The sequence below is a fragment of the Crotalus tigris genome, unplaced genomic scaffold, assembly GCF_016545835.1.
Source record: "Crotalus tigris isolate CLP2741 ecotype Arizona unplaced genomic scaffold, ASM1654583v1 scf7180000017536.10889498, whole genome shotgun sequence".
Classification (NCBI taxonomy): domain Eukaryota; kingdom Metazoa; phylum Chordata; class Lepidosauria; order Squamata; family Viperidae; genus Crotalus; species Crotalus tigris.
In genome coordinates, this window is record NW_024096460.1 from 5,267,358 (window position 1) to 5,279,993 (window position 12,636).

General features: G+C 34.3%; 1 protein-coding gene across 2 annotated transcripts in view; it reads right to left on the bottom strand.

Annotated features, from left to right (window-relative positions):
• Window positions 1–2,573: 2,573 nt before the first annotated feature.
• Window positions 2,574–12,636, bottom strand: part of CHST15 (carbohydrate sulfotransferase 15) — a 60,138-nt gene continuing 50,075 nt past the window's right edge. The window contains exons 4-8 of one of the 2 annotated variants that reach the window (XM_039340099.1): window positions 12,130–12,276; window positions 8,938–9,094; window positions 5,520–5,676; window positions 4,693–4,840; window positions 2,574–3,248 (exon numbers count right to left, since the gene is read on the bottom strand). In XM_039340099.1, the coding sequence (XP_039196033.1) occupies window positions 3,058–3,248; window positions 4,693–4,840; window positions 5,520–5,676; window positions 8,938–9,094; window positions 12,130–12,276 (800 nt within the window). In that variant the 3' untranslated portion in view covers window positions 2,574–3,057. The remainder of the gene's footprint in view (window positions 3,249–4,692; window positions 4,841–5,519; window positions 5,677–8,937; window positions 9,095–12,129; window positions 12,277–12,636) is intronic. The other variant, XM_039340189.1, reaches the window with a different exon arrangement.

Sequence of the window (12,636 nt, forward strand, 5' to 3'; positions counted from 1 at the left end):
GGAACAGCCCCCACTACCTTGGCCCCGGCCCAGGCCGGCCAGGAGCCAATGTACAATTTTGTGGTGGCCATCTATGCTGAAATGCATTCAGTGCTAGCTCCACAAGGCTGTCTGGAAACAGTGAGAAACCAGCCCCTGCTGTGTCGTCCTCACCCCCTGGGTGCATGCTGGGGAGGTGTCACCCTTTGTGAGGAATGAAGAAATGCACCATTGCCTGGAAATGGCCAGCAAATTGCCCTCGCCTACTTTACATATCTGGCTTGATGGACTCTGGCAGAAGGGTTTCAGCAGGTAGTGAGGCTCCTCCAATGGACCATGCCTTGTCACTTGCCCTGGTCCCACCCCCTTCTGCCAAAGACTCTCAGATCTGTCCCACTCCTGCCCAGGCCCCCACAGGCATCCTTGATGTGAATGATGTAGAGCTGGCCATGCCCACCCAATAGGCCACACCCACTCTGTCCACACCCACCCAGTAGACCACACCCCAGGACAACCGCAATGCTGATGTGGCCCTCAATGAAATTTAGTTTGACACCCCTGAACTAGAAGAATGAGAGCTCAAAAGAACTATGCACCTGATATAGATAAAGTGGGAGAGGATGGATAGTTGATATCAGCAAATCAAAAAGGATATGTTCACATCTGTAAGAGACAGAAAGACTGTTTGTTCACATGCCACACCAGGAAAAAAAATAGATAGCAAGAAAGTTTATATCAGCACAACAGAAAGAGACAATAATGAAGTGGATGTATGCTGCTATTATGCTATCCCATGTTCAAGAGATTGTAATGACATGTCTCTAGCTAATCAGTGTGAGCCTACCTTTTCTTTATAATCTGTTCACTGAAACAGCAGTTAAGATATTTTTCCTTGGAACAGCAGCCTTGATCAGAGCATTTATAACAGGCCATTAGTAGCAGAGCACAGAGTCTTTCTTCAGATCAAAGTTCAAGCTAAAATGAAAATACAGAACCTAACTATATTTAATTCAAATGGTGTAATCATCAGCCAGACTAGAACTTCCAAAAACTACAAAAACAGGCTACAAATACCAAACAGGCTGGAAAAATATAGCAATTGAAACAAGCCAAATGAACTTACTATGGATATGAAGGAGGGTATTGTTCGCCTATCTAGTCTAGTAATTTCATGGTCCACATTGTCCTTTAAGTTTATGCTAAGCTCTTTTCCAGAGATTTGTTTCCCCCCCACACACACACACACACTTTCTCAGACTGGGCAATCTGTCAATGTTTTCATGTGTCATTTAAGTAATTGTAAGGCAAGGCCCAGATCAGCTGCTTTCAGCTGATTCCTCAATGTCCTGAATCAAACAAGAAACTCTTTGCATCCCAGAGTTAGTTGTCTGAAGCAAAGAAATGTTCTAATCAGCTTGTTTCACCATGAGATTGATCCCGAGGTGTCTATATTGTGACATATTATTTGAACTTATGGACTTGAAAGTGAAAAACGTAACTAAAAGGGTCAAAATAGGGGAACAGAACAAAGGATACCGGGAAAAAAGAAAAGCTGAATAAAATATATCTTGAAGAAGATATTGTGTTCTATCACTCTTGTTTTAGTGGTTCATGCAAATCAAGGAACAGTCAAGTACCAAGATTATACTAGATGTTCTATATAAATTGAATAAATAAATAAACCACTGCCACACAAACAGTGCTCTCTTGGATCCTAAGCCAACTGCAGCTCCATTTTAAATCCTGATTTTTCTTTTAAAGTTTTTCCTGACACATCAACTTTGGTTCCATTCTGTTCAGTTTCTGGAGAATAACTCTGCTATTGGACATAATGATGGACACAGTCCTAATGTAGTTTCTTTAGGTAATTTCTATTTATATTTCTGGAGCAGGAAAAAAAATAAAAATAAATAAAAAGGTAATGAAAACACATTAAAAATGTTCTTCACAGCATTAAAAAATATTATGGGCCTCTTCCACATTCTATCTCGTGGTAGATTATATCCTAATGTCAATATAAAGACATAAGAAGAGCTATCTTATTTAAATAAAGCAACTGAAAGGCATCATTTTATCACTTTCCACACACAAATTCTCCCATATTTTTATTCTATTTTACTGTAAATTGATCCAGAATGTTCTGGCTTTAATCTGGTGATTTTGTATAAATTCACATCAAAACTATTTGATTTAATGATTGAAAATGGACATTCTTCAGAAAATGATGTATGCTGCTAATAGTAATATAATTGTGCCTGGAGCCCACTTAAATAAAACATTCCATTAAACAAGTTTGCTTCATTATATTTCAGATTAAATACTTTAGGTAAATTTCATGGGATTATTGTGACTGCACAGTCTGCCTACTGAAGAATACTGTATTTACTTGGAGGAGAAGCAATTTATTCCTAATATTTTACCTATGAAATGAGACGATTGTTCTATATACTATGGGAATATTGTAATGAAGGCAATGTTATTTCGTTGCTACTGTATTTATTGTCTAATATTCTTTGGGGAAGAGTTCTTTAATTTTGGGGTCATCCTTATTTAAAGTAAATATGGTGTGTCAAAGTAAAAATCAAACCACTAGATTAAAATTAATTATTTTTTAATGGTTAAAAAGCCATTTTGAACAGTTTTCAAATATTGCAAGATATATTTAAAAGTGAGAACATATGTGCATTTTAGGTATATACTGCTAATTTCTGTATTGTAATTCCATTATTTTAAAACCAGAGGACTTAAGATTGCTTCAACCAAACCTATCTGTACACTGTTCTTTTGTTGAGAAAAAAAATGGCAAAAATCATTATATTCCACTTTGGAAATCCAGTTCATATTCCAGCATTTCTCAATAGGGAGTTCCCATGCTGACTCAAGTTCTGACGATCATAGTTTAGCACACCTGAAGGGCTCCAGTGTGGAAAAGAATATTGTATAATAGCAAGTGAGAGAAACATGAAAATGCAGATTTAGTGACTTCACAATGGCAATTATTTACATCTGAAAAACAAAATTTTAAAAAATATATCTTTTCTCTCCAAGCACTGCAGTGGTGGCTCTGAAATGGTCAAATCAGGACTTTTTCCATAAAAAAGCTTCATCAGAAAGAACTTCAGCAAGTTTTTTGTTGAAAGGCTGATAAAAATCGCACAGAATTTCTTTTGTTACAGGCAACATAGGGCCTAGATTCCGATCTTCAGGTCTTCTAGTGTTTGATGCAGGACTTTTAGTAATTAGAGCTTCTTGTTTTTCGCTTAGAGCACCTACAATAAAAATATATTTATAATCATATCTAATTTAGTTTATTCATTTTCCTAAGCATTTTCCAAGTTGTATAACATTCAATAAACAGCTACGCCTTTGAATGTTACACATGGTGGTTTAATCAGAAACTATAAATGACATTTGCTTTTTTTGTTTGATGTAACACCTACATCTTTTCTCCTTAAATCAGGTAAAAAGATAGTGGATGTCAAATATAGGCAGGTATAACTGATATGGCAAAAGCTACACTCTAAAAAGGGTTGAGGCCAGGATAAAGAAATGAGTAAAGTTAAATGTAATTAAAATTACTTAAATACAATTATGTAAGAGAAGGAATGGCAGAACTTGGGGGCAGAGTTAAAAGAGAGATTAGTCTAGAATCTCTACATAGGCATAAGTGAACTCCCTTTAGATTCCATTAACTCTTATCTTTCCCCAAGCAGATGCTAACCATTAGTTGAGAATATTCCTCTGCATAGACATGTTTAGCAATAAATCAATTTAACTGAACCTTTACATGTGGATGTGGCGCTTGACAAGTTAACATGTTTCTTTTAATGTGTAACATTATACATTACAATTCAATGGCTCAGGAGGATTATTCATGCATCTCTATCCTCAAAGACTTAGACTTTTTAAATATACCGCTTCACAGTGCTTTACAGCCCTTTCTAAGCAGTTTACAGAGTCAGCATATTGCCACCAACAATCTGGATCCTCATTTTACCCACCTGGGATATATGGAAGGCTGAATCCACCTTCAGACGATGAGAATCGAACTGCTGAACTGCCAGCAATCGGCTGGCAGTCAGCAGAATTAGCCTGCAATACTGTATTCTAACCATTGCGTCACCACAGCTCAAAGTGAACTTTTATGAAAAAACCCCATATTGCTCCCATCCACATTGACTCGTGGAAGACCATTTGTATTTAGCCTTTGCTGCTGTTTTATATGTTCTCTTAAATCTACCTACAAATTCTTCTCTCAAAGAAAAATGTATCTGAAGGGTACTGGAAATGGTTTATATTGAAATATGCATTCTGACTATTATTTTGAACTGAGTAGTGTTATCAGCTTTACTTTAACTTAGTATTTAAATTTCCTTGAGCTTTATATGTACAGTAAAGTTCAAGAAAATTTAAAGACTAAGTTAAAGTAAAGCTGGTAACACTATTCAGTTCAAAATAAGAGTCAGATTGCATGAATTGAATAGACTAGTAGATAGCAAATGAACTAATTAAAATATTATATTTAAAGCTCTGAGCTGTAGAAATATGACAGCTTCCAATACCTTCCCAAAATGAATGTATTTGGTGCTAACTCTATCTACAGCTGTGCTGAAGACAGATAGCACAGAGGAAAGGAATATGGCCAACAAGCCTTAGAAAATGCAAGACAATCACAATAAATCAATGATGGATATACTTAATTAAAATTCATACCTAAATCAAGAAACTGGAACACTATGTGCATAGTTAATTTTACATTAGATGCATGATCCTCTAACCGGAGAACTAATATTTGATCTTTATTGAAAACAGTCAGCCAGTCAAGGAGGAAAGCAACATACAGACCAACCTGAAGTCTTACCTGAGAGAGAGAGAGGGGGGAGAGAGGGAGGGAAAAGAGCTGTAGTAAATTATTCCAGATACATTTATATTCATATTGTAGGGAAGATTCTGAGATGGGAGATGCAAGGGGAAATGAAATGATTGATTAGGAAGTGATTAGCAGAGGATAAACTGGCAGGTGGATGTGGAAAAGGGTCAGGTTGGGGAATGAGGATAAACAACAGGAAACACATGAATTTATGTTATTATATAACTTTCCAAAATATTTGTTTAATTAATTGAGCTATACAAAAACAAGGTTAAAATAATTTACAGTGCAAACTGACATAGAACAGATGGATTTATTTCTATTTTAGATGAGCTCCCAAGAATCTTCCCTCTCACTCTATTTGTGTCATTTTTTTTTATGTCCAACTTCTTGAGGGAACTTAAAAAAGGGAAAAGAAATCAATAGCACTCAAATTAAATCAACATTTTGTTCTTTACAATATGTGTATTCTTAGAAATTACTCTCAACAACCAGATGTTGGAGAAAAGATCTCTAATCTAGCACCCCAAGTGCAGTTATTTTTATTAAACAACCATCACATGCAATTTCAGTTACTGAATTTTATAAAGTACTTGATTCTTATATATTCTGACACTCATAATACTTGGCTTCAGAGTAGTTAATAAAATCTGAAATGAAATATACATACTGGCATAGCATTATTAAGGGTGTTGTTGTACACACAGGCTCTCAAAGAGAAATCTATCAAACAATTCTCAAAGAGTTGCAATGACTCAGCCACTTTTTCATGGAAGTCTTCTACAGATTTATTAGCACTTGCAAAGTAGAGATAATCAGAATATAATCTATGAATGAAAAAAATACATAAACAATTGAACTGTGATTATAAATCATGACATCTAGTTAAATAGAAATAATAAATCAACAGCTAGTGCCCATGGAAGAAACAAATGATATTATTTGTATCATAAATTTTGTTTTTCGCAGTAGAACTTTGTTTGGCTCAGATATCCTAAGGAAATAGCTTCTTTCAGATTTACTGAAAGTATTAGGTAATTCTCATTCTAGACAAAACTAACACAAACTGTCAAGCTACTGCAATTCATCCAACAACAGTGGAATTTATTTTCCAAACATCAAAAGAATAGAATAGAATAGAATAGAATAGAATAGAATAGAATAGAATAGAATAGAATAGAAGCCAGAAGAGACCTTGGAGGTCTTCTAGACCAGCTCCCTGCTCAGGCAGGAAAACCTATACCATTTCAGACAGATGATTGTCTAGTTTCTTCTTAAAAATTTCCAGTGATGGAGCGCCTACGATTTCTGGGGTAAGCTGTTCCACTGGTTGATTGTCCTATCAGGAAGCTTCTCCTTAATTCCAGATTGCTTCTCTCCTTGACCAGTTTCCAAACATTGTTTCTTGTCCTTCTCTCTGGTGCTCTGGTGAACAACCTGATCCCCTCTGCCTTGTGGCAACCCCTCAGATACTGGAACACTGCTATCATGTCTCCCCTATTTCTTCTTTTCTTTAGACTAGCCAAACCCAAGCCCCACAGTCATTCTTCGTATGTTTTAGCCTCTAGGCCTTTGATCATCTTGGTTGCTCTAAAACAAACATGTCAAACTGGTGACATCACGTGAAGTCGTGCAACGTATCGGGATGGTTTTGCCATTGCCGGCAATAGGGTAGGCGCAGCTTCCGGATGACGTGTCCGGCCTGCGGGCTGGCAGTTCGACACCCCTGCTCTAAAATAAAATCCTTATTACCGTAATAGTTATTCCAAACATTTTCCCAGCATATCATTATTCCTACCCCAGTTTTTTTATGGCAGTTGAATAAAATAGTCTTCAAGAGTTAATCATTATATTGCTGCTATGCAATAATTCTAGTCATTCTACTTAGTCTCTTTGTTTCCTTATCATTCTTTTCTAATAAACTATATCAGCTGTCCCCAACCTTTGTGCCTTGGTGGTCCGGCTAGGGGGGAAAGGGGAACTGGGCTGCCCACTGAGCCACCGTTTGCACAAGTTGAGCTGCACGTGCACGCACACTCCAGCCACCCACTCACACAGCCCAATTCTCAATAGGCCACAGCCCAGTAGTGGGTCGTGGCCTGGGTGTTGGGGACCCCTAATCTATGTAATACTGCAAGTGTCCACTTCTTGATTCTACATTGCTTCATCTGCAATGATGAAGTCTTCTTGGATTTCCACCTTCTGTACCACCAAATCAATTAGCTTAGTGATGACCCATTTAATATTACCTTCATTTATAACTTTCTTCAATTCTTCATAGCTAGACAATTTTGGAAAGAATTTAAAAACAATGTTTCCTCCAATGACTTGGAACTGAATAGATATGTTCATATTATATATACTTCACTGAATCATAAAGGAGTTATTTTGCCATATAAACATGCAAACTAGAAACCTAAACCAGAGGAAAGTACTTTTAGTCTGAAACTATCCAAGGCTGAGTAATTCAAATTGTAGCATCGGTCCATTTTAAAAGACAGATTAAAATCTAGAGAGAACCCATTAAACAGCATACCATCTTCGACTACTGTAATTTTCACAAATATCTCTAGGCCCATATGGGTAATAAGGGGGTGAAAGCAAGTGAATAATCCAATTCTGTCTGAAATTGCACAAATTCCAATCATATCACCTGATTTTCAAATTAGTTATCCTAGATCAGATGCTGCCTTAAGGATGTATATGAAAAGTATGGGTGAGGGTGAGTCATGTGAACATACTATATTAGACTTTTGCCTATACAAAATGTTGAATGCAAACTATTCCATACTGTATGTGCAGACTATTTGTCTACCCAGCAGTTAGTAAAATAATGTTTGCATAAAGAATAATTCATTTAAAAGCAATGACTACTAACTTTTAAAAAGCAATTACTGCATGTTGGAATTTTATTTATGCCAGTTTTCATTAAATGAAATTTAATATTCTGAACTACTTGTTATTTCTGATAGCATTTTTTTTCAGCTGTAGTAGCAGAGAGGTTAAGCCATCCAGGAGTTGAAAAAGTTGCTTATTTATTCATGTGTATCTCAAATTAGAATATTGATACGTTTACAAATTCTAATTTGAGATACACATAAATAATTGCAAGACAACTTGTGGTTATATTGATGGCAAACAAAGAATTATATCAAATATATCACTTCCAGCTTTAAAAGAAATCTAGAAAAAGTAATACAGATGCCTAACACTAGTAATAGTAATAGTAATATTAGTAAAGTTGGAAGGGACCTTGGAGGTCATCTAGTCCAACCCCCTGCTCAGGCAGGAAACCCTACACCATTTCGGACAAATGGCTGTCCAGTCTATTCTTAAAAACTTCCAGTGTTGGAGCATTTACTGCTTCTGGAGGCAGGCTGTTCCACTGATTAATTGTTCTCACTGTCAGGAAGTTTCTCCTTAGTTCTAGGTTGCTTCTCTCCTTGATTAGTTTCCACCCGTTGCTTTCTTGTCCTGCCTTCAGGTGCTTTGGAAAATAGCTTAATAGCTTAGTAATATTAGTACAAAGCAATAGATAATACCACCTTCATTCAAGTGCAGGGATGTTTTTAGAGAACAGTTTTTAAAAGTCCAGATGGCTGCCACAAATACAGAACTGAAGGCCAACCACTTTTTTACATGAATTGTACATGTGATACACATAACTGGGCAATAGCATCATTGCAGCTATTACCATATCCATTTATATGTATAAAGCATGAATCTGGTGTAGTATTAGATGGGATGAAAAACACAAATATTGTATTATTTATCTAAAACAATATTATTTATTTAAATATTATTTAAAAACACAAATGTGCCTGGTAGAATATTTTCCCATCACCACACACAAACAAACAAACATAGATATTCACTCTCACACACTTAGCGTGTCAGAGAACAATGGAATCATAATATTTCTCTTACCAAATCAGGAGACCTGATATTTATTTGAAATTGGCATTCTCTCTGAGTATGCAAAATTGAAACTCTTTAATCTTAAATAGTTCTGAACTCAATGAACTATTAATTACTAAAATATGTAAAAACAGAAAACATTTGAAATCTTAGAAATATTAGATGCTCACCTTTCAACAGGATCTCTAAGCATAACAATAAGCTTTGCATTTGGCTGGAAGGCATGAATAAAGTCTGGTATTAAGAATGGAGGTTCCCCCTCTGTACTGTTGTCATAAAAGAAAATCCAAGCATTGTTGTCCCACATTGTTGAAGCACTTGCTTCTCCTAAAAAAGATTTTAAAGATATAAGTAGAAATTTGCTATATCTCCCAAATCTGCCATTATTCATGTGTTGCACATTGACTTCTATCACAAAAACTGAATAGAACTAACTGGTGCTAAAATTCAACATGTAGAAAATAGCAGGTTCAGCAAAAAAAATTTATGAACCCTATGAGCAGAAATATTATCTAAAAATAAACACAAGATAACATACAGACTTTGGTATCTATGATATATATGTGAATGAACCATGTATTCCTTTTCTTTTTACACACAGGAAATATTGAGTTTGATATTGTTAAATTTATATTTTATAAGTCCCAACGTTTGGGTATATGTCAAAGATATTTACATTTTAAAGAATATTTATACAAATAAATAATGAAACTCAATGTATGAAGTGATGTATGGATGCAAAAAAGGATGAATTACAAAGACAGAAAAGTATTGAAAAGTATATTCATAAACTAGATTTAATAGTTTTTATTCCCTTATCTCAAATTTTTAATTTCTATGGATTACTGGGTTTTTTTTATTTTCTGCACTCTGTATAACACTGTTCATCCTGAAAAACAATAGTTATGATTATTGATATGTATTACTTATATGATTCCTGTAAATGCCAATGAACTTTACTTGCTATGTGCTCAAATTCTTAATACACACAGTATCAAAAAATATTATTCTGGAACATGTGAATTTCCCAGACATATTGATGATGAGTTTTGCTAACTAAGCCTGCATGAATGAATGAAATAAAATCTACTATAAATGTCCCATCTTTTTTATAGAATTTGCACTACTATAATGCGGATTATAGTATGTCCACTATGAGACATATACGGTGGCACATAATCACTTATTGTTTCCCTTTAATTGGCATAATTGCTGGTATGTAGATTTCCATTGTTTATTTTGTCATAAGTTATATGTGGCAGTCAGTTCTTCAAAACTTATTAACTCGGCAGTGGCATTCAAAAGTATATTTCCTATAAGAATCTTATCTATTATGGACTTGAATTACTGTAATATTGATGAAAAGGAATTCATATTCAACATAAGATAAATCAATTGCTCCTGCATTGATACATCAAGTCACAATTGCACAGTAAAAAATGATACAAATTTTTCATAGAAAATAAAAGTATATAACATATGATTAAACTATTACTTTTTATTACAGAATAGTTCTAGATTGTCTATATAAAATTCATTATAAACATTCTGGTGAAGTCATTGTTTTAATGATAATAAATTAATAAATCCTGTCTGGAATGCTTGGAGTTTTGTGTGTTGTGTAACACTGAGGAAATAGCCATTGTTTCATCAGACAGTATAATTATAACTCACTAATCATTTGATTCAGAGACATTTTTGAATGGAAAATTACACTGCCTGTTAAAGTTAGAGGAATGTTTACAGCTTTAATTATATAAAGTTTCATAACATTGTTCCCTAAGTGACCTTCTGATTTTCATATCCTATGGATATATTATGAAATAAATTACATTTAACAAGTTAATAAAAAGTTTAATATAGTATGCATGCTGATGAAGAGCTGAAGTAAACATTTTTTAGAAAAGTTCATTTCTATAAAACTGCAACGAAGACCCAACTGCTTCGGAATAATGTTTATAACTAATCTGAATCAATATTTTTATGTAAAAGACATCTCTAATGCTAATACAGATTGTTATGCATATCCTCGTCCTTGAGATAAAAACTTTAGAAAGAACATTTAACATTTGTTTATAAAAGCTACAGATCCTACATCAGAGTCGCTAGATTTAACCGCTTTTGTTAGGAAGTCAAGACATATTAAATCAGGGTTTCCCAACCTTGGTAACATGTGAATTTCAATTCCCAGAATTTCCCAGCCAAAATAGCTGAAGATGAAGTCCACACATCTTAAAATAGTCAAGGCTGGGAAATCTGTATTAGATCATGTTAAATGCTGCCTTGAGCATATCTCAGAGTGTCAATTAAACAATTGTTGTTTTGCACAAATGCCAAACCTGTATGCTATATTTAATTCAAAGACATGTATCTATATCCATATGTATTTATATATCTATAACTGTAACACAAATTATATAGAAATACAGGACTTTGTCTCCAATCCCAAAGGATGGTTTCCTCCTTTAATGCATTTCTAATTCCAAATTAGAAAGAGTTACAATTGCTAATTGCTAACTGTACATAGAGCCTGGTTAGACTTTGTTTTTGTCATGCTGACTCCACAGTTGCAACTAATTAGGGCCAGTCTCAAAACAACAATGCTGAAACAAAGGTAAATCCTTTTATACAGATTTAAGTGACTCAGTTAAGATAATCAGGAGACAATTTCTTTAGCATTTTGTGCTGGAATATTAGAATAGGGCATAGACTGAAAAAAGCCCACTGAGAAGACACATATATTGGAAACCTTATGCCAACTACTTCTAATTTATACATGCTTTTTATTATCATGTTTATTGATAGCTATCTTATGATGTTATTTGAATATTTTAAAATAGATTATATATGCCACCAAGTTTGCAAGGACAATCAAGGCTGCAATTGTAACATAATAAATGAGAATTGTCTACAGAAAGTGGATATATTTACTTCTCAAAAATATATCTACTGGATGTTTATAAATAATTATTTTAAATAAATAATGCAAATATTTAAACAGCATCACAGTAAAGTATTTAGAGAGTACTAATGGAGGAAACATTTTATTTTTTCACTGGTGCTTAAAGCTACTTTAAGATTGTTGTAAAAATCCTCTATTCCTTTCTCTGCTAACAGACCTTGTTGAAATAAAATGCTACCATATTTTGTTACCTAGTATATATTTCAGATATATATTACTAAAATATTTTTAAAAGTCTGAATTGCCATTTTAACACCATAAACCATAAATCATACCAATACCACTACCGGGAATACATTTTCTATAAATCAGTCTTTTTCAAAGTTCTCCAAATGTGAGATCTAAAACATCTAGATGACACCAGATTAGGAAAAGCCGTCCTAAGCGGTAGTTTCTGTACCAATAATAATGTTGCTCTTCTTTTCATAGCTGTTCTCAGAATCTCTCTGCAGCACATTTTGAATCTGATGGGCAGCCAAATCAAACAGATCTAGGTAATCATTCACAGGATAACGATCATGAAATCCATCCCTCAAACGAATTATCCCTGAAAACAAAAGGCACCAAGAAATAATTTTTAAAAATCAGTAATTTTATAATAGAGACTTCCCATGATATACATTTTGGAACAAGAGAAGACGTTTTTCAAAGAATGCAAGTAATTTGGGATAATAGAAAGACTACATTACAATGCAATCCTAATTTCTGTGTAGAAGTGTGGGGACTGTTTATAAATAATTTTAAAAATTGGCACTTGAGTTTGCTTGTTGTCCTCTCCTCCTTTCCCACCCATTTTTGGTATGTCATATTTTTAATGTGGCATTCTACCCTGAGAGTAACAATAATGCATTTTGAAAGCCTTTTTGGCTACTGGACAGGATAAATATTTTCAATGAATAATATACAT